Source organism: Lissotriton helveticus, chromosome 10 (genome assembly GCF_964261635.1).
Source record: "Lissotriton helveticus chromosome 10, aLisHel1.1, whole genome shotgun sequence".
NCBI classification, from domain to species: domain Eukaryota; kingdom Metazoa; phylum Chordata; class Amphibia; order Caudata; family Salamandridae; genus Lissotriton; species Lissotriton helveticus.
In genome coordinates, this window is record NC_136071.1 from 1,103,410,766 (window position 1) to 1,103,437,993 (window position 27,228).

General features: G+C 40.7%; 1 protein-coding gene across 2 annotated transcripts in view; it reads right to left on the bottom strand.

The window, feature by feature from the left end:
- The window catches only part of NPHP3 (nephrocystin 3), a 405,841-nt gene that overhangs the window by 213,145 nt on the left and 165,468 nt on the right, over positions 1–27,228 (bottom strand). For both annotated transcript variants that reach the window (XM_078663854.1, XM_078663855.1), the window contains 2 exons: positions 5,718–5,870; positions 3,839–3,972 (listed from right to left, as the gene is read on the bottom strand). In XM_078663854.1, coding sequence (XP_078519980.1) covers positions 3,839–3,972; positions 5,718–5,870 — 287 coding nt within the window. The remainder of the gene's footprint in view (positions 1–3,838; positions 3,973–5,717; positions 5,871–27,228) is intronic.

Here is a 27,228-nt window from a genome sequence, read left to right on the forward strand (position 1 = left end):
AAAAGTGGCTGAGTGAAATCTACAAGAATTCACTCAGTCACTTTTAGGCCAATGCTGCGTCAAAACCCTGCGCCTGCTTGAAGCAGGCGCAAGGCTTGATGCAGCACTGGGGAGATAGGGCCCCCCAGAGCATTGCTGGAGCTGCGTCGCAAGCACGACACAGCTCCAACAATGCGCTGCTTTTACGGTACAGATGCGTGACGCATCTGTGCCGTTTTTGCCACATGGTGCGCCGCATTGTAAATGCGGCGCACCATGGGTGGCCGAGCTGCGGCGCACAATAACTGGCGCATCCCTGGAGATGCGCCAGTTATTGTAAATCTGTCCCTATACATTTAGCCAACGAGGGAGCACTTACTGATTAGACAGTAGAAAGTTCTCCAGTTGAGTAGAGGTATTGCACAAAAAGGTGGCATCTTCGTGGACAAATACGCAGGGCGGGATTCATTCTGCACCCTGTTAGAATCGTTTTTTGTGCCCTTCTGCCCTCTGTTAGACTCGTTTTTTGTGCCCTTCTGCCCTCTATTATTCCCTTGTTTTTGTGCCCTTCTGCCCTGTTAGACTCGTTTTTTGTGCCCTTCTGCCCTCTGTTAGACTAATTTTCCCCTTGTTTTTGTGCCCTTCTGCCCTCTGTTAGACTCGTTTTTTGTGCCCTTCTGCCCTCTATTATTCCCTTGTTTTTGTGCCCTTCTGCCCTCTGTTAGACTCGTTTTTTGTGCCCTTCTGCCCTCTGTTAGACTCGTTTTTCCCTTGTTTTTCTGCCCTTCTGTCCTCTGTTAGACTGGTTTTTGTGCCCTTCTGCCCTCTGTTACTCGTTTATCCCTTGTTTTTCTGCCCTTCTGCCCTTTGTTAGACTGCTTTTTGTGCCTTTCTGCCCTCTGCATCACCACATCATCACTCAGCGCTACCCCAGCATCACTCAGCACCACCACATTATCACTCAGCACCACCACATTATCACTCAGCACCACCACATTATCACTCAGCACCACCACATTATCACTCAGCACCACCACATTATCACTCAGCACCACCACAGCATCACTCAGCACCACCACAGCATCACTCAGCACCACCACAGCATCACTCAGCACCACCACAGCATCACTCAGCACCACCACAGCATCACTCAGCACCACCACAGCATCACTCAGCACCACCACAGCATCACTCAGCACCACCACAGCACCAAACTGCACCACCACAGCATCACTCAGCACCACCACAGTATCACTCAGCACCACCACAGCATCACTCAGCACCACCACAGCATCACTCAGCACCACCACAGCACCACCACAGCACCACTCAGCACCAACACAGCATCACTCAGCACCAACACAGCACCACCACAGCATCACTCAGCACCACCACAGCATCACTCAGCACCACCACAGCATCACTCAGCAGCACCACCACAGCACCACCACAGCACCACCACAGCACCACCACAGCACCACCACAGCACCACTCAGCACCACCACAGCATCACTCAGCACCACCACAGTATCACTCAGCACCACCACAGCATCACTCAGCACCACCACAGCACCAAGCAGCACCACCACAGCACCAAGCAGCACCACCACAGCACCACTCAGCACCAACACAGCATCACTCAGCACCAACACAGCATCACTCAGCACCACCACAGCATCACTCAGCACCACTCAGCACCACCACAGCACCACTCAGCACCACCACAGCACCACTCAGCACCACCACAGCACCACTCAGCACCAGCCCAGCACTACTCAGCACCAGCCCAGCACCACTCAGCACCAGCCCAGCACCACTCAGCACCAGCCCAGCACCACTCAGCACCAGCCCAGCCCAACTCAGCACCAGCCCAGCCCAACTCAGTACCAGCCCAGCCCAACTCAGTACCAGCCCAGCACCACTCCGCACCACTCAGCACCAGCCCAGCACCACTCAGCACCAGCCCAGCACCACTCAGCACCAGCCCAGCACCACTCAGCACCAGCCCAGCACCACTCAGCACCACCACAGCACCACTCAGCGCCACCCCAGCATCAATCTGTGCAACCATTCAACAACAACTGGTTCAAATATGTTCTCTCAATGTTTCAAACTTTATTACAAATGTCACAAAAAGATGTTAATATTTCACTTCTGTTCTTGGATTTTCGTCACAATAAAATACACTGAACATAATCTTCACAAAAGTTATTTACAAAAGTTTAAACTATTGCCATTATAAATTAAAATCACTTTTATTTCGGTATTAATTATTTAAAAAAATTAAAAGCCATTGTAATTTGTAATATCAATACAGCTAAGTCACGTAAATACAAAACATGTTGCATTACAAATGCTATAGGTGTCACATTTGCGAAAGTTATAACTATTGGCATTGTAAATGACAAAGCTATTAGTTTAGCTATTTTCAAAACCAACACATAAATAAAAAAATTGGCATTTACAAGACCAATAGCTCAAACTTTCCTAATGCGAGACCTATTGCATTGCAAAGGCTTGTTTTTATATCTGTCCGTGCTTCCTGTTGAGGTTTAATTTTCGTGATAGGCGCCTCATTGCCTACTTGTAACTATTCTCTGACCCTGCTTCAAGGGTCAGAGCAGGGTGAGAGAATAGTTACAATTAGGCAACGAGGCACCAGGAAGCACTTACAGGCTTACAGCAGCAGGTGCCCAAGTTGAACTTAATTTCTTTGTAACCCTTTTGTAAATGCTTACAAAATATTTGCTTTAACTTTTGCACCTGCTGCTGTAACCCTGTAAGTGCTTGGCTGAAAATTCATCCCCGCTGATTCGCGGATTTTACCGCGATTTCGCGAGATTCGCAGATTGCGAAATCGTGGAAAATCCGCAAATTCCGCGAGCGGAACGAATTTTCGGCCCATGCTTACTTAGTAATATAGAGTAAATCTCTTATATGCTAGAGTCTGCATCAGGGCCATCGTATACTTTTTAGGTCAACACTATACTCCCTACGTTAAACTCTACAACACTGCACGCCACTCCATAACACACCATAACACTCAACTCTAAACCACTCTACTCCATAACACTATACTCTACTTCACTTTAGAACACATTACTCCATGCCCCTGTCCATCCATAACTTTTAGCCATACTGAGTAGCAGCCACACTAGTGTAGAACATGGGTAAAACATATTGGCAAAGCCATAGAGGAGACCTATTGGCTATGCCAATGCTGGTTTCCATTATTTCTATATTTTCTGCTCCGCTATTCATTCTAATTTCTAAAAAGGTGAAACATTGATAAATGTATGCCATACACAACACTAAACAAAAGGGAACACTATGCTGCAGCTTTACCGTTGGCACTGAATGACCTTTATGCAATTTGTGTGACAATCAATTTTACTTTGCAGCTTTTGGAAGAAAATTCCAGCATACTCCATATAACTAAGATGGCCTTCAGCTCACCTACATTCTGAAGATACCTTCGAAAAGCAAGGAGAATGTCATCAAACCAGAGAAACATAACAAAATCACAGGGGCTGGATGAAAAAGAGTTGCCAAAGGTCTATCAAGTTCCTACAGCTGATGGCTGAGCCCCTAACAAAGTAAGATGTTCTTAGATACCTACACCAATAAATGGGTGTTGCAGTTCACCTTGCAGGACACCAAGCTCAATTTCCACAATCGCATTCATGATTTAAAAGCTAAACGTATACCCGGCTTGCTTGTGGAAGGCTGGTCAGCATGCCATTTTCCAGCAAGTCTATGGTTGGCAGTGGCCATTCAGCTTCAACATTAACTATTTCATAGTCTCCTATTAAATCTTTCAAGGGCTTGACACCTCAGTACAGCTATTTTCTGTTCTCACCTTAAGGAAGATGTCCACCTCTGGCTGAGTTTCATTTGTGTTCATTAGGAAACATCGCACTGTGTTACTCCATAGAGACTGGGAGAAAAGAGGAGTCACCTGCAACAAACTGGCGACAGCTGCGTCCCAGTCATCTGCAAAGAAATTATATGGCGTGTGTTGATATATATCTTGGAAATTACGGTTTAAGATGCACATTTAATCCCTTTCCTAATGGTATTTTGATGTACTTCTCAGAAAAGGTGCAAGAATAGGAAAAGAAGACATGAAGAGCTTCTTTGCGGATTGGAGATGATGCTATGGGGCTGTGAAAATCATGTTTCTAGTCTGGTTCGTATTGCCTTCTGGGGATTGCATTACTGATGCACTGAATATTTACCAAATACATTGAAGAAGCAAATAGCAGTGTGTTGAAGAAACCATGTGTTCCTGGTGGGAGTACATGCTAACTACATTCTCCACGGATCAGGTGAAGAACGGAAAAAGTTGGCTGCAAGTTTTCTTCAATGGGAAATTCTTCAATATGACGATAATACTTACTGAAAAATATTAATGACGGGGCTTTTACTGCTGTATTTAACATATGTTTTAAATTCACTTTCCACACTTCACCTAACAATGTGGTAGGGGCCAAATCATGCTCATCTCCCTGTGGCGCTAGCCTGCCACAATGTATTCATAGACAGGTTAACATCTACATATGCTATTTAATATATTAGAGCATATAAATCACATAAGTACCGCTTCTAGGCATGGTACAATTTACATAACAGAGAATGTAAGGGACATAATGCATAGGCCTGTCAACTTTTCCACAAGATGGCAAGTCTAAGTAGTACAAAGGGCATCGGGGCATTAACACAACTGTAGAACTGTTCCACCGAAAGTAGCATTTTATATTAACATTTCAGCAGCAATGATGTGTTAGATTTCTAATGAAGAATAGAGAAATATTGGTTGGGCAATTTATGAATCAGAACTATATTAAGTTAACTGAGATTGGGTAGCTCCATGGAATTAATTATTGTGTCTAAAGAGAAATGCTGGGAAATCCTCCCTCAGAATGTAACATGTATAAATACTATACAAGGATTGTATGACTTTAGTGAGCACTTTTTGAGGATCAGTTAGATAGATAGATAGATAGATAGATAGATAGATAGATAGATAGATAGATAGATAGATAGATAAATAGAGTGTAGTTATAGTTCATACCTAGTTCCCATAGGAAATTGATTTTTTTTGGTTTCTCATTAACTTTGGTGCGGTTTGACAGATCTTCACATACATTTCTAAAAAATATTAAAAACATTCATTCACCTTTGCCCCTCCTAGAAAGTCTTGGGGTGATCTGTCAATTGAACGCCAATAATTAGGGTTTCACATACGCAAATTCCACATGCAATTTCCATAGGGAATTTTAGACACCACCACAGTCAAACCGGTTGAATGAAATTACAGCAAATTTGGCAGAAAGTTAGTAGATCTTTTTTCATAGATTTCCATAATACTAATAGATTTCCATAATACGCCATTTGATTTTAGAGAGCACTAATAAGGAACCAGGGCGGTATTCCAGTTTTGGAATGTAGATGTCTCACTTTTTTCAAAGCATTTGCAATTCAATTGATTAGGACAAATAACACAGATAACGCTCAAGTCCCTTATCATCCATAGAATTGACTTGTATGAGGGGAGCAGGAGCTGCCTTCCACTACGTCCCTTTAGCTGGAAACACCTGCCTTCTGCCTCTATCAAGGCAATTGTGTATTACATCTTCAGCAGAAAACAATGGCAAGAAGTATATGCGAGTCTGTTGACATTTGCCTAAAGGTAAAGCCCTCACACTCACCTAGCCAAAAGTAAATGGACTGCTCACCTCGGTTTACATTTGAAAATGGTCCTTCCACATCTATGGAACTATGTGCAAACTCTGGACCTCTGAAAGACTGCTGCAGCTGCATCATGCTTCCCATGGAAGGTTCGCTTCCTAATGCGCCGCCGGTCCAATATTCACACTGAGTGCCGGACGCTGGAAAGACAAAAGTAAAACATATTTTCCTGGCTTGAACCATAGTTATCCACTTACATGAGCAAAATAAAGCTTGAGGTTTACTATGCGACATTCATATCCTACAATTCAGGGCACTCGGCTTCAGACCTGAAAAAGTAAAGATTTGCATGGTGCATTGTACTGAAGGCAACATTGAAGATACTTCATTTCCTAAGAAATTTCTATATAACTGCAGACATTTCTCACTCCTGATTGGCTGGCCATTATAGCAAAGGTGAGTAATACTTTGGATTGCTGGGCTTGGAAAGGGCAACGGGCCAGAAATAATTCACGACTAAGACAAATAAAGACAGCAGATGTCTAACTAGCTAACCTTCTATCCCATCACAAAAGTGCATGTGCCGGCACACACATACACACGTCCACGTACTATCCCAGAAAGCAATACACATCAAGAGACCAAATGATCCTACATCCCTGACACTCTTCTCTACATTCCTAAGACTATCTACCCGCAAACTGCCAACGTTAACACAACAATGGCAATGATGCTCAAAGTCAATCTTGGTTCCATAATCAACGAGTCAATCACAAGTACAACCTCCTTGACTTTTACCCATCTAGGGGAGGTCGAAATGCGTCGGCATCAAGGAATGAGGAGTATTTCTATAGAAAATAATTGAATGTATTCCACCACGAGGCACTGACAAAATTAACAATGAGCATTTAATTATTTGTTGACTGTTTGATGTTTTTAATTTTACGGTTTAGAAGTATACTCGATAAAGAATGATTTGTCATGGGTTTATCCAAAATGAATGCAATAGGAGGGGAGGCATTCGCTTAAACTGCAGTAAGAGTGGTGTTGTGAGATAATATGAATTTGAAGGAAATGAGAATTAAAACACCTTGCATGGACTTGAAACAAGATACAATTATTTTGCATGATGAGCCTGACCACTCCACCATACCAACTCTAGACTCTTTGAAATGTATGCGTGTCCTTAGGAGGAAAAACAAACTTTGAAATCTAACAGCAATCTGCCCCAGATTGCCATCATGCTGATTCAGCTGCAGCCCCTTTTCTTCCGCGAACTATAAGAAAATGCTCAATTCTAATGTGGTATTACTCAGTTGCAGGGTAGGGTCAGTGATGTACTACCCCCAGAAGAGAGAGGAAGAAGAGAGGGCCTCTTACAGTGAGAAGTACAGCATGCTACAGCAGTCTACCCTATGTCCAAGAATGACTAATACTGTTGTTTTCCCACCACCACACACTGCACTGACCTCCACTTTCATATTAGAGTCCGGTTTAACACAGATTTGTAAATGAACCACCACTTGTCCGAATTGAACATACAGAAGTCTGGACCCATGTACTACTGGTCCTCCCCATGCATTTCTGGATTGATGTTCTTGACCAGCCGGCTAGTCTGCCTATCAGGTGAGTGATGATCTGTGTTACATAACAAAGAGGAGATGGTCATGGGAGCAGATGGGCCTGGCAAGGGCTTCAACATAGAAGGTAAAGAGGGAGGGAGACATGAGAGCTTAGGTAGCCCATCGCAGAAGGACTGTGAATCCAGGGACTACAGTGCCACATATAGCTTTGTTTTTGGCCAAATAAAGAGGAGATAACCCACCTATGTGCAGAGCCTATGACATTGGTAACACGGCAACCTATGTTGGGGGATTGGATGGCTGACGGTCAAATGCTGCACACGGTCTAGAAGAATTAGGGAACTGGCATAGACACTGCTATCTTAATTCATCCTCCTTTTAAGTTTCTAGGGAAATAGTTTTTCTTGTGAGAAAAGGGTATTCAGAAACATTATTTTCTGTTTATGGGATTTCATGACTTGGGGCATTGGGCTGTTAGAGAGTCAGAGACAGTTTTTAAATTGGAGCGACGAGAGAAGGATGAAAAGTGGAACACTTTAAGCAGGGTCCCTGAGAATCCATTAACCTATTTGCCCTTTGCATTTTTCAGAATTCCCTCTGTGCCTTGGAGCTGTGAATCTTGTCCTAGAATGGCTGTCTCTGTGGAATAGGGTGTATCAAGAAGTAGCAGACGGTATAGAGTCAAAATATCGAGTTTTTAATATCGACTAGACACAATATCGAGTAAAAAATATAGAATGGACATAATATCGACTAGATATAATATAGACAACAAAAATATCGACTAGAAATTTTTAATATCGAATAGAATGGACATAATATCGAATAAAAAATATAGAATGGACATAATATCGACTAGACATAATATAGACAACAAAAATATCGAATTTAAGGTAAGTTAATATTATTTTTTATTTTTTGTGTAATATAATTCTGTAGCGGGTTGTGGGTTTATAGGGAATAGGGTGAGAAGCAATTTAATTATAATTAATATAATATGTTAATTTATTTTTATTTATTTAGAATTAATTGTTCATTAATTATTAATTGGTAATTAATTAAAATATAATTGGTAATTAATTATAATTGATTACATGATAAATATCTTAATTTTAGTAATTTATTTTCTGTAGCGGGTTGTGGGTTTATAGGGGAATAGGGTAGGAAGTAATTTAATTATAATTAATTAAATATGTTAATTTATTTATTGTTAATTATTTTGAATTAATTGTTAATTAATTATTAATTGGTAATTATTAAAATATAATTGGTAAATAATTTTTATTGATTAATTCATAAATATGTTAATTTTAGTAATTTATTTTCTGTAGCGGGTTGTGGGTTTATAGGGGAATAGGGTGGGAAGTAATTTAATTGTAAGTAATTATATTTATTAAATTTTTTTGTGTCTCATTTTTATTTATTTTTATATTGTAAATTAATTTATTGGTAATTGGTAAATAATTAGTAGGTAATTTTTAAAAGTTAATTTTTATTTGTAATTTTAATTGAATAATATATATATTTTATACAATATTAAAATAATTTAATTATTTTGTAATTGAAAATAATTATGTTATTTATATTTATATATGAAGTATTTCCTTTCCCTACTATTGCACTCACTGGAGTTGGAATAGTAATTTTTACCCCTACGCTATCCAACGCTTTCCCTACTGTTGCACTCTCTGGAGTAGGAATAGTTATTTTTACCCCTACGCTATCCAACGCTTTCCCTACTGTTGCACTCACTGGAGTGGGAATAGTAATTTTTACCCCTACGCTATCCAACGCTTTCCCTACTGTTGCACTCTCTGGAGTGGAAATAGTAAATTTTACCCCTACGCTATCCAACGATTTCCCTACTGTTGCACTCTCTGGAGTTGGAATAGTAATTTTTACCCCTACGCTATCCAACGCTTTCCCTACTGTTGCACTCTTTGGAGTAGGAATAGTAATTTTTAACCTTACGCTATCCAACGCTTTCCCTACTGTTGCGCTCTCTGGAGTGGGAATAGTAATCTTTATCCCTACGCTATCCAACGCTTTCCCTACTGTTGCACTCTCTGGAGTGTGAATAGTAAATTTAACCCTCTCGCTATCCTACGGAAAAAATATTGTATATGTTTTGTTAATAATATGTTTATATATATATATATATATTACCTACTGGCGGTCGCCAGTAGGTATATATAGTTAGGATTTTTTCTCTATGGGATTTTTGAAAATTCTATGTCTAATAACTTTGGCGTTTGTGGACGGAATTGGCTGACATTTTAAGGAAAATGGAACATTTTGTTTCTGAGCAGCCACTGAAAATTTGGGGGGGTTTCGTCAAGGGGGGGCCGAGAAAAAAGGGGGGTCCCAAAACACGTTTTTCCCATGTTAATTTCCATAGGGCGGTTGGCCTCACTTTTAGCCCGAACGGCTGAATGGATTTGCACGAAACTTGGCAAAATTGTAGGGACTGTTAGCCTGATGTGCCTTTGCTAGGTCTCAAGATATGTGCTCCAGTGGATTTTGAGAAATTAACGTTCAAAAAAAGATATACATCTGTAAGCGCGCTCCGGGTAGCGCTCCGGTTCGCGTACTTGACGCGTAACGGAACTTCGCGAAGCGAAGCTGATTGGCTCTCCGGTGTCTGTCAACATTCTAAACGGTCCGGAGCGGCCGCCATCTTGTCTCTCGGTAGGATCGAGAGACAAGAGGAGGCCAAAACAAAGGGGGAAATAACCATAAGGGGGCATAGTAGATCCTCCCTGACCCCCTAGGTTTGATGTGGAGGCTTTAAAAGGGCCCCACGGGGCAAAAAAAATAATATTTTTTTTCTTTGTTTTTGTGTGGGGAGCGCCCGGTACGCGCACCGGGAAGCGGTCCGAGGAGCGTACTATGAGGAAAAAAGAAAGACAGGGTATAAAAATGTGGGCAATTTTGTTATATGGAAGGTAGTTCTGAAAAGAACTGTTTTTTTATTCTTTTTATTTTTTTTATTAATTTTCTGAACAATTTTTTGATTTTTTTTTGATTTTTGAAAACTATTTTGTGTTTTTTTTGTGTTTTTTTAGAGGAAATAACAAAAAAGCAGGGTTTGAACATGTCTCAACAGGAGCAAAAAAAAATAAAAAGGATTCATTGTTTTCTCATCTTGTTGCATTTATGATTTTCTCTAGCTCGGTTAATCAAAGTAATACTCTTCTCTCTATAACAAATAGTTCCTCCACAATATATACAAACTATTTTGTAGTGTTCAAAAGGAGCTTGAATATTGTCTGGTCCGGCGAATGAGCTTTGTCCACTGGAGGTGCTGGGGATGACATTTGGGGGATTGGCAGCAAGATCCCTTACTTGTGCTTGGGAAAGATTATTAGGGTGCCATCGCTCCATGTGGCAAATCATTGTATGATTGCCAAAGCTGTATTTCTTGTTGGGGTTGCCACGAGAAAGTATATTTTTACATATCAAACAAGACAGCTGGGGTGCATTGACCTTATTTTGTCCAGGTGGAATTTTAAAAAATTGCCATATGTAGTGCTCTTTAATATGGCTCTGCCTTGGTGTTTCTGGCAGGAACTGCCTTACTTGCTCTTCCTCCTCCTCCTCCTCTTCGTCCTCATTATCTTCCTCTCTACCAAAGTCCAGTGTTGGAGGTGGTCCTTTTGGTGGTGGTGGTGGTGGTGGTGGTTGCTGAGAAGCACCAGCTGCAGCTATTACAGAAGCCATTGTGAAAAATAGGTATTGTTCTCTGGAAGTAGAAAGTAAGAATGAGGTAAAAACAAGGAGGGGTTTTCATCATTTGGGAAAAAAAAATAGTTCTAAACCAATGAAAAGTGTTATTTTTAGGTCACATGACCTAGCCTAACAACATTAGGAAACCAAAAGTGAAATGAACCAATGAAAAGTGTTATTAACAAGTCACATGACAAATCACATGACCTGTTATGCTTACGTTACGCGCTCCGCGCCGCGCCCCGGATCGCTTCCGGGAAGCTGCGCTTCGTGCTTCGTTTCGCGGACCGGAGAGCTTCCGGGTGCGCTGACGCGGCGCGTCATATGACGCATTACGCGACAACGCGATACTTCGCGATTACGCGATGCGTCACGATGTTGTTTTCTAACGTGGCAGTTGCGCAAACGGAACGTTTACCGGTTCGCGGACCAGGTCGCGGCAAGAAATTGAGCTAACGGGAAGCTACCCGGTTCGCGGACCGGAAGCAAAACAAAAAAATATATTAAAAAAAATACATTAAAAAATTGTATTAAAAACATATAAAATATATTTTTCGATTTAAAGAAGAATACATTTTAAAGCTTTTGATATTTGCTATTAAAAAACCATTGAAATTCACTGAAAAAACCATAGGTTATACACCATATATAGTTAGGAATTAGCATTTACAAAACCTTGAAAATTCACTGAAAAAACCATAGGTTATAGACCATATATAGTTAGGAATTAGCATTTACAAAACCTTGAAAATTCACTGAAAAAACCATAGGTTATAGACCATATATAGTTAGGAATTAGCATTTACAAAACCTTATTTTACTCACACAAAACCATTGAAATTCCATATATAGTTAGTTGCACTAACTATATATCGCGCACCCGCAATCCACTGCTGATGATGTCACATATTACATCATTCATGACATGGTCAGTGACATCACTGATGACATCACTGATGACATCTCAAATGACATCACTGATGACATCTCAAATGACATCACTGATGACATCACTGGTTTGACATTACTGATCACATCACTGATGACATCATTCATGTGATAATACGATGAACTTCTTCAGACTCTAATATAACCTTAGATACACTCAGTGTAAACAGACACTCACAGACTGTCACTCATCCATGAAGTTACACACACACCTAGTCAGTCATGCAAAGAATCAATCACACCTCCATTTTCTCAACTATACAGTTATACACACCTTACTTATTCAAACACATACTAACACATATTTACTCTCTTATACAATCCCGGATACAAGTTCACAATGATCCATACAGCCACTCACACATTCACTGGCTCTTATGCAGTTATTTATATATGTCAACTCTCACATGTACTGTGTTTTACATATGTACTTACTTTGACATGTAGCACTGAGATATCCATTCACTCACCAATACACTCATGCACACAGTCAACCCCCCATACAGCTGTTTCCACATGCACTTTTGAACCCATACATCTAGTGAATCAACTGCTCACACATCTATGCACAGAGTCATACACCTACCAGACACCCACACACACACTCAGTCTCCCATACAAATACATGGGCAACCAATCAATAACCCATATAGTTACTCATATAGCTACTGATCAACACATGCATCAGTTTACAGAACAAAAGATATAATGATGCAGAAATTAAGACAGTTTAGTCACTAACCCATGCACTCAGTGAGACACATTTAATCACTCACTCATACAGCCAGTCATGCACCTACTAAATCCTTCATCCAGACACTTATAAATCCACTCATTCTTCAATATGTAAGACATATTTTAACTTTACAGAAACATACAGTCATTGGATGTTGTCATCAGTGATGTCATCTGTGATGTCATTTGAGATGTCATCAGTGATGTCATTTGAGATGTCATCAGTGATGTCATCAGTGATGTCACTGACCATGTCATGAATGATGTAATATGTGACATCATCAGCAGTGGATTGCGGGTGCGCGATATATAGTTAGTGTAACTAACTATATATGGAATTTCAATGGTTTTGTGTGAGTAAAATAAGGTTTTGTAAATGCTAATTCCTAACTATATATGGTCTATAACCTATGGTTTTTTCAGTGAATATATATATATATATATATATATATATATATATATATATATATATACGGAATTTTTAGCAAATAACAATTATGTATTTTGCCACAAGAATGGTTGATTTTAATACAAAAATTTATTTTACTAGTAATTGTATATCAACTGATAGCCCAATATGCACAGAACGCAATACATAAATGCATACAGAATGTTTTGTCTATGTCTATCCGGGGTTACTCGGGGACATTTGCAAGTCCTGGAAAGGAGATACCGCGGCCCCCCCAGCCCCGAAGTATACCCATTGTGTACCTGAAGAGCTACAGCACGAAGACACCGGCTGGCTGTGAGTGTTCCCACTCGCACATAAGGCAAGGAGTTCGAGGGCTCGAGCGACAGGTACTGTGCTAATCGGTATTGCGGGGTGGAGGAGTGTGCTAGGCTGTTTGAAGACACGCAGGAAACAGGACATCAGAAACCCGCTTCTTAAGACACAGCCTTATCCAATTAAACAAACCCAAGATGTTGAGCGACATTGTTAAAGAAAGGGAGGCAGCAGCCACGGGAATGTTCAAAGATGTTCTTTCAGTGAGCTCTACTGCAAAACCTACTGAAGCTGCTGTAATACCTAAACCTGATTCTGTGGCATACAAAATGAAAATACTGGAAAAGAAAATGAAGATGGAAATGTCTAAGTGGTGGGAGTCAAGGTCCTTACAAAGCTATATTGAGGTGGGCAGAGTCCCCCGGGGGCTCCGAAATCTAACTGCACCTACTTACGAAGAACCGCATCCAGAATTAATGCGAGAATGGGCAGAAGTTAACTTAGACTCATCACGAAGACAGATCTTATTATTAATCAAGTACGCTGACATAGATAGGGCACGTTTATTAACAGAAATAGATGCCCTTAACGAAGAGTTGGCGTCCATGGGTCATGACGATGAAATTGCCAAATTACGGAGAGAGATAACTAACCAGTTAAAGAAAGAGGAAGACAAAATAAAGGATAGAAAGACTCACAAGTTTCAACGCGACAAAGTTGATTATGAAGTAGGACAGATCTTTACTTTTGCTCTAAAGTATGATGCAGTACGCAAAATCCATCAAAAACAAGGCCAAAGCAATGCTAATAAAATTGACAGTCGACAAAGGAGAACAGATGAGGAAGCTGCCACAACATCTAGCGATCAGTATACCTCGAACAGTGAAGATGATTCAGAGCTGAGGAACACCCTGAGTGGCCCAACTGGGTCTAGACCATCGCCGGGGGAAGAAATGAAGATTTTAGCCGCCCAAAGAATGGCAACTTTGAGGCCAATGACCCGTTCGGAAACGCACGGAAGCGGGCAAACAACAAGCGGAAACAGAGACGCAATGCAGCAAAACATAAATTCAAATCAACCAAGAAGGAAACGCAATTACTGGAGAAAGAAGTAATGCAAACAGTAATTAACTTATCTAACTTCAAATTAACAACTAAAGAAGAGAATACTTTAAGCCTTGGATTATCATACTGTCCACCAAACAACTTTGATTACCCTAATATCCGGATGGATATATATATAAAGGAGTGAGAAAATTAAAACTCAAGAAAATGTACGCAATGAAACAACAACAACGGTCAAGTGAAGACTCTGATGACTCTCTCATGGCAACAACACCATTGGGATCCAACATTGAACTAGAGTTAGAGGAACTGTGGAATCAAGACAATGCTCCGGCTGGAACACATATTCCCTTGATTACCAACACGCCAATCAAAGGGGCAGGTTTAACGAATTTCAAACCTAAATCAAAATATTGCCCTATCATGTTACATGACGCCATAGATACTTTTCATGAAGTCATTACGAAAAAATTTAAAAAGTTGAATAAAAAAAATAGGAACAAGTACAAGCATTCAAAAACATCGAAATCAGGATCACAAGTACTTCCAATTGATGAAAAAATAGAGTAATAACTAAGAAGTCGTAATCCGAAACAGTGACAAGGGAGGAAATATAGTCTTTTGGGCACATGACGAATACATGAAGGAGGCCATGAGCCAATTATACGACAGACAATGTTATACACAAACTGATGTTGGTAAACTAAAAGAAATGTATCGTGCCTATTACAAAAAACTATCAGGCTGGCACAACAAGCAACTCATAAGTGAGAATGAATACCGGTACTTAAAAAACGACAATCCTACTGTACCCACGATATATTTCATCCCTAAAATACATAAGGACAACAAAAAACCTCCAGGACGTCCTATAATTAGTGCTAGGAACAGTATCCTAGAAAAAACTTCAGTATATGTAGATTTTTTCCTCCAGGATCACGTAAAATCATTACCATCCTATGTCAGGGATACAAGCGACTTCTTAAACAAAATAAAGAACTTTGAATGGAACTCTGAATATACTATGATGGCAATAGATGTATCTTCGTTATACACTAGTATAGTACATGAGGATGGAATTCAAGCGGTGGAATACTTTTTAAAGGACAGAGAGCCAATGTACAAACAACATAATGAGATGCTTTTGGCAATGATACAGTTTTGTTTATATAACAACATATTCATGTTCAATCACCTTTTATATTGTCAAACGCAAGGAGTAGCCATGGGGGCCAGCTTCTCCCCGAGCTATGCTTGCCTGCATATGGGCAAATGGGAGAAGCTGGTCCTCGGCGGAATACATGAGGATATAATGGCAACCAATGTTAAGTTGTGGCTGAGGTTTATAGACGACCTATTTGTAATTTGGCATGGAACTAGAGTGGAAGCTGAAATGTTTTTGGTCAAACTTAATAACAATGATCTTAATTTAAGATTCACTGCAGAGATTAGCAACTCTAGAGTTAGTTTCCTGGATACTGAAGTGTACATTGTCAATAATACCTTACAAACGACCTTATACCGTAAAAAAACTGCAGGAAACTCGGTATTGCATGCTTCGAGTTCCCATCCTTGCCATTTAGTGAGCAGCATTCCCTATGGAGAAATGCTGAGGATAAAAAGGGTATGCAGTACTCAGGAAGAATTACATAAGGCCCAAACATTGAGTAAACAACGTTTTCTAGCAAGAGGCTACTCCAGACGAATGATTGACAATGCCATTGCCAAAACAACATCAATAGACAGAGATACTTTATTGGTTAGCAAGAAAGACCGGGAACAACACAAATCTCATACAAATGAAGAGGAAAAAAATGTTCGCCTCATATTAGGATACAGCAAACAACATAAAACAATCCATAAAATCATTCAGGATGAATGGCCCATACTACTTAGTGACCCTGTATTAGGACCCCTGCTACCGCAGAGGGTGTTCATTACATATAGTAGGGCACCCTCTATGAGGGATTGTTTAGTTGTATCTGACCCTGAAATCATAAACAAACCAGTTTGGTATCAAAATCTGAAAGGTTTTAAAAAATGTACATCATGTAAAGCCTGTACACACGGGACTAATACTAAAACATATCTTAGTCCATTCAAGACAAGACCTTATACAATAAATAAAATGTTAAATTGTAAAACTGAATATTCTGTATATGTGCTAACTTGCCCATGTGGATTAATCTACGTAGGCTCAACTAAACTACAAGCACACGTCAGAATACTCCAGCATCTCCGAGCAATAACGAACACAGACAACACATACCCGGTGGCCCGACATTTCATGGCGTGCCAAGGATCGAACAACAAAGGGTTGTCATATTATCTCATTGATGCAATCCCTCCAAACAGACGAGGTGGTGATAGGGAGAATAAATTAAGAAAGCTGGAGACCAGATACATTTTATTGTTAGATTCGAAGCATCCGAATGGATTGAACCTAACGGAAGATTTATATACTTGTCTAGAATAGTGACTACAAAGGAAATTGGTCCTTTTTGACTAACTAATATAATCAGCCTAAAAGCCAATATGTATGCATTTTGAACCCTTTACAAAACACAAAAGAAACATATACTATTTCTAAAAAAGTGTTGGTGTTGATAATATTTTATATATCCATATGAATAATCTTTTATATTAACGATTTTAAATATTTTAGGATTTTTCTTAAAGAATTCTTTTAAGTATTACATTACTATTTATAGATCAGATCTAGTATAATGTTTTGTAGAAAAGGGAGAGAATAACATTGGTATATATATGTTTATAAACATGCATTTATGTTGTTGGAAAAAATTTAGTCACCGTTGTGATACAGTTTAAAGGTCAAGTCTAAGAGATCGATGTTTAATGCTGATATTAGAAATTTAAGAAATGAAATAATCTAGAACAATCAACAGTAATGAACAGTCAGAATATGAGATGGTTGGTATTTGTAGTTATAAAAGAGATAACAGTGGTGAATTTAGATCAAACTGGTTTTGGAAAATAAAATTCACTGTAATGATTTTAAAAAGCACTGGCACATTTAAGCACTTTTTAACTTGTTTTCACTAGAAAAAAGACAGAACGTCTACAGCATTATATTATTTATATGTAACTGTTTCTGGGCTAATGTATTTTACACGGAATTTTTTAGCAAATAACAATTATGTATTTTGCCACAAGAATGGTTGATTTTAATACAAAAATGTATTTCACTAGTAATTGTATATCAACTGATAGCCCAATATGCACAGAACGCAATACATAAATGCATACAGAATGTTTTGTCTATGTCTATAGTGAAAGGTATTCACGTGATTCACTAATGCAAGCACTGTCACTTTAAAAAACGCCTTCTGGGTAAATACAAACTGTCGAGTGAACAAGCGGAGTTCGCGCTGCGAAACGCGTTTCAGACACTTGGGCGAATAAAGAAATAACAAGCACGAAATTTGGGTCCGTGTCCTGCTTTGACGGCACAGCGTGAATTGATACGCGGCGGCGGTGCAGGATTTGGAATATATATATATATATATATATATATATATATATATATATATATATATATATATATATGTAAGCTTGTTTGCCATGTCCCATAATTGAGCTCACTCGAACAATGACCAAGATGGCAAATCTTTAATGAAGGGTATAAACAGACTGCAGTTCACAGTTGACGATCAAACAGCTGCAGACGCGATAAGCCTGACGCGTTTCAAAGGTATGTCCTTCTTCTTCAGAGGCGCTCGCTTCAGTAGTACGTGCTCCGGTCTCAGTCCAGAACGCCTTTAATACGCCCCCAGATGGGCTGGTCAAGTGTCCCAATGCATTCTGGATACTAGAGTCCCGGTGTTAAAATCCACTGATGGTGCACTAATTTCTGTTGTTTGCATTTCAGACCCTCAGATGGGCCACCATCAACGGCGTCTGTTTTAAATCCCAGGTCAGAGTTCCACATAAGCGGCTCGGCATGATTCCTGCCGCGTGGCCCCCTCTCTTAGCAGGGTGGTGCTGCTCGACGGCTGGACCGCCGCCCAAAATGTAAGCTCGTTTGCCATGTCCCAAAATTGAGCTCACTCGAACAATGACCAAGGTGGCAAATCTTTAATGAAGGGTATAAACAGACTGCAGTTCACAGTTGACGATCAAACAGCTGCAGACGCGATAAGCCTGACGCGTTTCAAAGGTATGTCCTTCTTCTTCAGAGGCGCTCGCTTCAGTAGTACGTGCTCCGGTCTCAGTCCAGAACGCCTTTAATACGCCCCCAGATGGGCTGGTCAAGTGTCCCAATGCATTCTGGATACTAGAGTCCCGGTGTTAAAATCCACTGATGGTGCACTAATTTCTGTTGTTTGCATTTCAGACTGTGAACTGCAGTCTGTTTATACCCTTCATTAAAGATTTGCCATCTTGGTCATTGTTCGAGTGAGCTCAATTTTGGGACATGGCAAACGAGCTTATATATATATATATATATATATATATATATATATATATATATATATATATATATATATATATATACACACATATATATATATATATATATACACACATATATATACATATACATATATATACACATATGTATATATATATACATATATATATACACATATATATATATACATATATACACATATATATACATATACATATATATACACATATATATATATATATACATAACTACGGTGGAGCCCTTCAGGGGGAGGAGTTATGGCAGCCAATCCAACGGCAGCAGGACACCTATAGGTGCAGACCCACTTCCTTCTTCCCATTATTTCCACGGCGCTGATGATGGCAACAAGACGCCGAAATGCATACGCCTTGGTGGAATTTTTGTTAAATAAAGCCTTCCTACCTGTTCCTGTGTGGCCTCCGCCTTTTCTGTTTGGGAAGGACTGTTGTGCATCAATTACACGCCTGCCAGTGGCGTGTTTGGAGGCCCCCGCACATCAAGTGGCCTGACGAGTTGCTGGCAACGCTTCGGCATTGGACTTGGTCATGTTGACATTGTCAGGCCCACCACATCATCCAGGTGAAATGGACGCGGTGTTGAGGACACTGTTCCTTGCGCTGGGCTAGCTGCACGCGCCGCATGCCCCCGCGAAAGAGTCATCTGGGAAGTGTGGTTGTGCGGTGGGGACGGAAGGAGGCTCTTTCCTTGCCAACTTGGGAAACACTGGACAGTGAGAGTGCACCGCCCTGCTTAATGGCCTTTTCCTGATGATATCAACGCCGCGGGACCTCGGAATAATACTGTGCATTCTGGGTCCTGTAGTTCTAGTACCGACAGTACGAACTACCTGCGGTGGAGCCCTTCAGGGGGAGGAGTTATGGCAGCCAATCCAACGGCAGCAGGACACCTATAGGTGCAGACCCACTTCCTTCTTCCCATTATTTCCACGGTGCTGATGATGGCAACAAGACGCCGAAATGCATACGCCTTGGTGGAATTTTTGTTAAATAAAGCCTTCCTACCTGTTCCTGTGTGGCCTCCGCCTTTTCTGTTTGGGAAGGACTGTTGTGCATATATATATACACATATATATACACACATATACATATATATATATTTTTTTAAAACATTTTTTTAAGTTAAATTAATTATTTATTAATTTTACGTTTATTTAAGTATTTTAGGTATGTTTAAATTAATTATATTTATTAATATATTACTTTCAAATTACTTTTAAGATATTTAAAACATTTGATATTTTGACTGTCTTTATTTTTTCTATCGATATTTTGGAGTCGATATTTTTGTACTTACCTGTTTGTAGATAGGAAGTCGATATTCTGGCATTCTATATTTTTACCTCGATATTTTGGCAAGTCGATATTTTGACTGTCGATATTATGGTCAGTGATCCGTAGCAGACACTCTACCCATGGGTGCGACACTCCGAGGGCTAGCAATTCAGCTATAGGTTTCTCCAGAAATGTGGGTAATCAGCTATGGGTGTTTAATGACATCTAACAGATAGCTGGAGCCTAACAAACTTTATCAGATTATGAGTCCTCCTCATCACTCACTGCACACTAGAAGGCCGTTGGTGTTCCCTATCCTATGAAACATTTTTGGCATTGTTTCATTTACTTGCTGCTCCTGAAAACATGATTTTATTATTGTACCCATAAACAGCGTACCTATGATTAATCTGTGCTGTGTATTTTGGGTAGGAGGATGAAATCACCCTAACTGCATACAAGACATTTCATTATTTTCTTCCTTCCTGTATGAGTAGTTTCTATTTCTTTGATTAACCAGTGGTGGAGAGGGGCAGGAGGGGGTTGTCACCTTTGGAAATCTCTGGTTAGAGATCGGCAGGGCTAAACCTAGAACGTTGGTGTCACCAATCTCACCATCAACTATTATGTTACAATGTCCAATAATGACTAAAACTGTTGTTTTCTCACCATCACACATTGCCCTGACCCCCACTTTCATATTAGAGTCCGGTTTAACACAGATTTGTAAATGAACCACCACTTGTCCGAATTAAACATACAGCAGTCTGGACCCATGTACTACTGGACCTCCCCATGCATTTCTGAAATGATGTTCTTGACCAGCCGGCTAGTCTGCCTATCAGGTGAGTGATGATCTGTGTTGCAGCAGCTTACATAACAAAGAGGAGATGGTCATGGGAGCAGATGGGCCTGGCAAGGGCTCCAACATAGAAGGTAAAGAGGGAGGGAGACATGAGAGCTTAGGTAGCCCATCGCAGAAAGTCTGTGAATCCAGGGACTACAGTGCCAAATATATCTTTGTTTTTGGCCAAATAAAGAGGAGATAACCCACCTCTGGGCAGAGCCTATGACATTGGTAACACTGCAACCTATGTTGGGGGATTGGATGGCTGACAGTCAAATGCTGCACACGGTCTAGAAGAATTAGGGAACTGTCATAGACACTGCTATCTTTAATCATCCCCCCTTTAATTTTCTAGGGAAATAGTTTTTCTTGTGAGAAATGGATATTCAGACACATAATTTTCTGTTTATGGGATTTCATGACTTGGGGCATTGGGCTGTTAGAGATTCAGAGACAGTTTTCAAACTGGAGCGATGAGAGAAGGATGAAAAGTGGAACTCTTTTTAAGCAGGGTCCCTGAGAATCCATTAACCTATTTACCCTTTGCATTTTTCAGAATGCCCTCTGTGCCTTGGAGCTGTGAATATGTCTCTCTGGAACGGGTGTATCAAGAAGTAGCAGACACTCCGCTCATGGGTGCGACACTCCAAGGGCTAGCAATTCAGCTATAGGTTTCTCCAGAAACGTGGCTAATCAGCTACAGGTGTTTAAGGACATCTAACAAATAGCTGGAGCATAACAAACTTTGTTTATCAGATCATGAGTCCTCCTCGTCACTCACTGCACACTAAAAGGCTGTTGGTGTGCCTGATCATATGAAACAATTTTGGCATTGATTGTTTTACTTGCTGCTCCTGAAAACATGAATATATTAATGTACCCATGAACAGCTTACTTATGTATACATCAGTGCCGTGTATTTTGGGTAGGAGGATGAAATCACCCTAACTGCATACATGACATTTCATTACTTTCTTCCTTCCTGTATGAGTAGTTTCTATTTCTTTGATTAATCAGTGGTGGACAGGGGCAGGGGGAGGATGTCACCTTTGGAAATCTCTGTTGAGAGATGGGCAGGGCTAAACTTAGAACTTTGGTGTCACCAATCTCACCATCAACTATTATGTCACTATGTCCAATATCAAATGCAGTAGTGCTACTATCCCTATTTTCAATCTACAAGTTCAGTACATTTTGCAAGTTTGAAAAGTGTCAACCAAATGCCATGTACTCGGTCCGGGAGGCAGCCTTTGCCATACATGCCGTTTGGTGAGCACTTTCTGAATTTGCAAAATGTACTGAACCTTGAAAATAAGGATGGTAGCACTACAGAAGAACTTGATATTGGACATAGTGACACAATACATGATGGTCAGATTTGTAACCACGCCAAAGTGGGTGACGAAAACAGTATACAAATTGTAGGACTTCACCCTGAGGAAGCCTATGTTTAGGGGAAATACGTTGGCTATGCTTGCTGAAAAGTAATGGAAATAAAAGAAAGAAATTACAACAGTGACCTGATACAACCAGTTTCTTTTAGTACAGTGCTTGAGTTGTTGCCTGTTACATTGAGGATTGTTGATGCCTCTCATTTCATGTTCTAAAGGTCTGTACTACAAGGTCTGTACTACATACTGTACTTATAAATGCTTTTGTGGTTCACTCTTTTGTGTTAAGAATCCAGCGGCAAGAGTTCCCCGAGGCAAACAAGGCACATCATGAGCTGAACTCGCTATCCTGCACTATCCAGCTAACTGAAATAGCTTGTAGATTGTATAACCTGAATGTACTGTTTGCTTGTTTGGTACACCATACTGACATGCATAGGTTCCCCTAAGTGAAAAATTCAATGACTGAAGAGCAAAACCGCCACACTTGTGCCCACAGGCATCAACTACACTGCATTGACTAGTTATGGGTGGTATTCGGTCACTTTCTACTCATCCACTGCAGTAAGGAAAAAAATATTTTTTGCCACCACGATTTACATTATACAAACCAAACAGAGCCAAAAAGTAATAAACAATTATCAAATAACGTTCCACATTTCAGTTTTTAAATGCCTTTGATCCATTTCCTATGCGTGTGAGATGTGCAGAACAGCAGGGGGTCTGCAAAAGCGGTCTGATCCATGCACACATTTATTTATTTATTAAATGTGTATGGCGCGGCAGCTACCCAAAAAGGGTTTACCGGTGCCGAGGCAGATCATAAGAATGTATAGCAGCTTATTAGGTTACTGGTTAAAAAGCCAAGTCTTAAGGGATTTGCGAAATAGTGTGTAGACAGTTTCGTTCCGGATGGCTGTGGGAAGTGCATTCCATAGTGAGGGACCGAGGTATGCAAACGATCTGCCACCCATCCAAGATAATTTGATTCTGGGCACAGAGAATTTCCTTTCAGTGGATGAGCGAAGGCACCGGTAAGGCACATAGGGGCAGACCAGAGACTGCAGATATTGAGGGGCTGCTCCAGTTTTGAACATGTATCTCAGGGCTTTGAACTTGATACGGTTCTCCACCCTGAGCCAATGTAGGTCCCACAGAGACAGAGGTAGCTCTAGGGACCCTGCATAATAATCTTTCCGCAGAGTTCTGCACCATCTGCAGTCTGCGAGTCACTTCCTTGTTGGATCCGAGGTAGAGAACGTTGCCGTAATCCAGTCTTGAGGTGATAAAAGCCTGGACTACTGTTCTTTGAGTAGACTCGAGCAAAATCAAGATGATCTTTTTTTAACCACTTCAAGGTGGTAAAACAAGTGGCGGTTACCTTGACTGCCTGATGGTGCATAGTAAGCGAGTCATCGATGATGACACCTAAACTGCGGACTTGACTAGAGGGCAGAGGGAGTGCTCCCATTTCACCGGGCCAGTGTTGTGGGCCCCAGAGATCTTTGTTTTTGCCAAGGATCAGGACTTCAGTTTTCTCTCCATTGAGCTTAAGGTAGTTTATCTGAATCCATGATGCCATTTTACCCAAGCCAGGCTGAAGGGGGACACATATATAGTTTTACATAGAATATATAAGTTCAAATCTGAATGTTGTCGGCGATCTTCAAACGTATAAAGATTTTTTTTTAAACGTGTACAGTAAATACAAAGTAAAATATAATTTTCAAGCAACTACCACCTTCCACTGGGCATTCAGACAATGGTTCCTATAGGAATTAGGCCGTGGCGGCTTATAAAGAACAAGGGTGGTGGGTTGAATAAAAAAATATTTAACACTTACCTCTGCATTGCCACCGTATCTCCTCCGACATCTTTAATCCACTCCTCTTCCTGATTCCCGGAAGCTGGAAGCATACAGGCTCCCATAAGCCAATCACGACGCTGCTGTCACCAGCATGACCGCAGTGTTGTGATTGGTCTGAGTGACCTGGTTCGGTGCTTAGACAGAGCGTGGGAGCCTGTGCATGTTCTCCACCCAGGTGGAGAACATGTTAAGTGTGCATGCCTGTTTTGATGCCCAAGACGGCCGGTCAAACAGTCATGCGCACTTAAGTGCACATTTGTCATCCTCCCCCCACTCTGACAGCCCACACCTACCAAAAACTGGCTTGCACTGAAAAATTATCATTTTATTTGTCCTTTTTTGCACTGCTGAAAAGCAGTAGGCCGATGCTCCTCCGCCTTAGCTGAGGTACCGCCACTGGAATTATGTGAACTGCAGCTTCATTTTGGGGTGGTCACTGAGGTGTGAGCACTGTCATGGTGGATAACTGCCATGTAGATAAGGTCACTGATGGGCTTTATCTTAAAGTATCCATTTCTAAAGCAGAAAAATTATTTATGGGCTCCAAATGTGGATTTCAAATTCGGGTGGCAGCATTATTAGCCCCATCGCCTTCCTTCTTATTTGCCCAATCCAACATAATTTGGTACTTCACGTCTCTCCTTCAGCTAATGTCTATTGGTAAGTGTTCCCTGGTAGTACAGCAAAGGGGCTCAGAAGATGGTTTAGACTTACGGAAGGGAATCGGATCAAGTGCTTGCCTGTTGTCTTTCTAAAAAAAAAAAAACACACAATACCGGAGAGGACTTCCTAGGAAGTACCCATGGACAACTGACTTGTGACCATCTATGAAGGAGCTAGTGTACAGCCTATCCATGAAGCTCATGCCAATGCTGACAAACGGCTCAAGGGAGCTGTCGCTATTTTCTCAGCGCACACAATCATCTCCAGATAGTCAGCAAGAATCAGTTGAAGTTATGCTGTGAGGAATCTTGGACACCATGTGAGCTGCTGATAATCTTAGTATGCCATGTTGGTGATGCATTACTGTTAAACATTTTTCCACTCTAAATCCCACCGCCAACTTGATAAAATGAGAGGTGGTGGCTGAATGTATTCTTTATCATTTGGGGAACACAGGACAACGACTTTTTTTTAAAGTGAGTAATGCACACATTTTTTCAGGTGAAGTACTGCACACACCTTATTTTCAAGAATACAAGAAATCCTCATTTTGGGGGTGGGGGTTCCACAAACACTATACATTAATTTTAGTTACAAAATGTATAATTTTCTCCGCAGTGAAGCTACATATTCTGTCTTTGGTTTAATGCATTCTAGCCTTAAGTTGACACACACATTGGTTGCTTAGCAAATTTGCAGTGAACAGTCATAAAAAGTAGGCTCTTAAGCAATTTAAGGATGCGTAGTCATCTAGTTCTATGTATCATGCATCATATTCTAACCCCCGGTCCAAATGACATGTACCCTCAATGTGTCACTATGCAACATGGCCTAGTTGCCCCATATGACTCTAGATCTGCTATCTACACATGTGGCTACACCCCGTGACCATTTAAATATGGCAGTGCTCAGTGAGACTGTTCCACACTAGCTAGAGTACCACAAGTTGTTCAGAAGCAAACTGTGGTACACCTCAAAGAAATAGGAGGTTCTTTGCATGTATAATGTTCACCAGCGTGAAGGTAAGAGCGTGATGCATGAAACAGGAGATTTTCAATTCTTTCTTAACTGAGATCAAGCATGCTTTATCTGTCCTCTCTAATTCTGCAGCCTACTGTTAGACTCCTGTTGACCCCCTTCCACTCCATCTGATTGTGGGCCTTACATAGCTCAATCACTAGTGACTTTTTGTCAAGTATGGGCAGTACTGGGTTGCCCATACTTGACAAAAATAGCTACTTTAGTCCATCTTCTTTTCTTCCTCAGCAACTCCTGGTCTCTGCAGATATCTCATTTAAAGTTGTAAGATTTGTCCTCTGACATGAATATATTGAACCACATTTTTGTCTAACAATAATTAAAAAGAGACACAGACCCATCCAAACATCAGCGAAAACTGGAAACAGATAAGATGCACTTCCATCTAACTGGGAGAAGACTTTGATTTTACACAAAATATACTGGTTGCCTCAGACTTCCTGCTCTGACCACCAAAGAAGGATAAATACTACTCTCCTTAAACTAGTGACTTTCATAAATTTATAGGACTCCAACAAGACTATGTAAATCAGCCCAGAGGAGATAAATTGCCAAAGACAGAATCTCTGCTGGAATATGAATTCCCTATCAGAATAGGGGGGTGGGGAACACCTGGAATTTCTAGAGACCTTTGTCCTGTCAAAGAAAAAGAACTGTCCTGCCCTTTGTAGAGCAGAGCTTCACTGACCTCTCGAAAATCTGCAAAATCTCAAGCGGATAGAAGATCTATGTATAGGATAGTGTACGAAAGTAAGACTACCCAGAAGCAGTAAGATCCCTGCAACCTAGTGGCTGGGAAGCAAGACAAACGATCGGTGATGAGCATCACCTGAGTCACGAAGCCACAGGGACTCTTTCATTGCAATGGTATTGATACTTCTGCAGCCACCCCAATCAGCCAAATACCTTTAGGGTGCCCATATCTGCTCCTTCTAATTCCATTGAGTGTGGAGTACCAGTGTGGAGTATTCGTGCTTTGGCTGAAGTCAGCCGTCTAGAATGAGGAACTGGTTAAATGGTTTTCCTGGCCATTATTGTTCTGAAGACATTTATGTGGTTGAGCCTGAATACCAAACACCAGTTCTTAGTTACAAAAGGTGAAACGATGGGTCTATGTTGGTGCTCTTCAGGGCCACAGATGAAGCAGAAACAAGGACATTTTACCACTACAGGTCCTTTTAAAGGTTTGGACCCCTAAAGTTTGGTACATTTGGGTATGTCCTAGT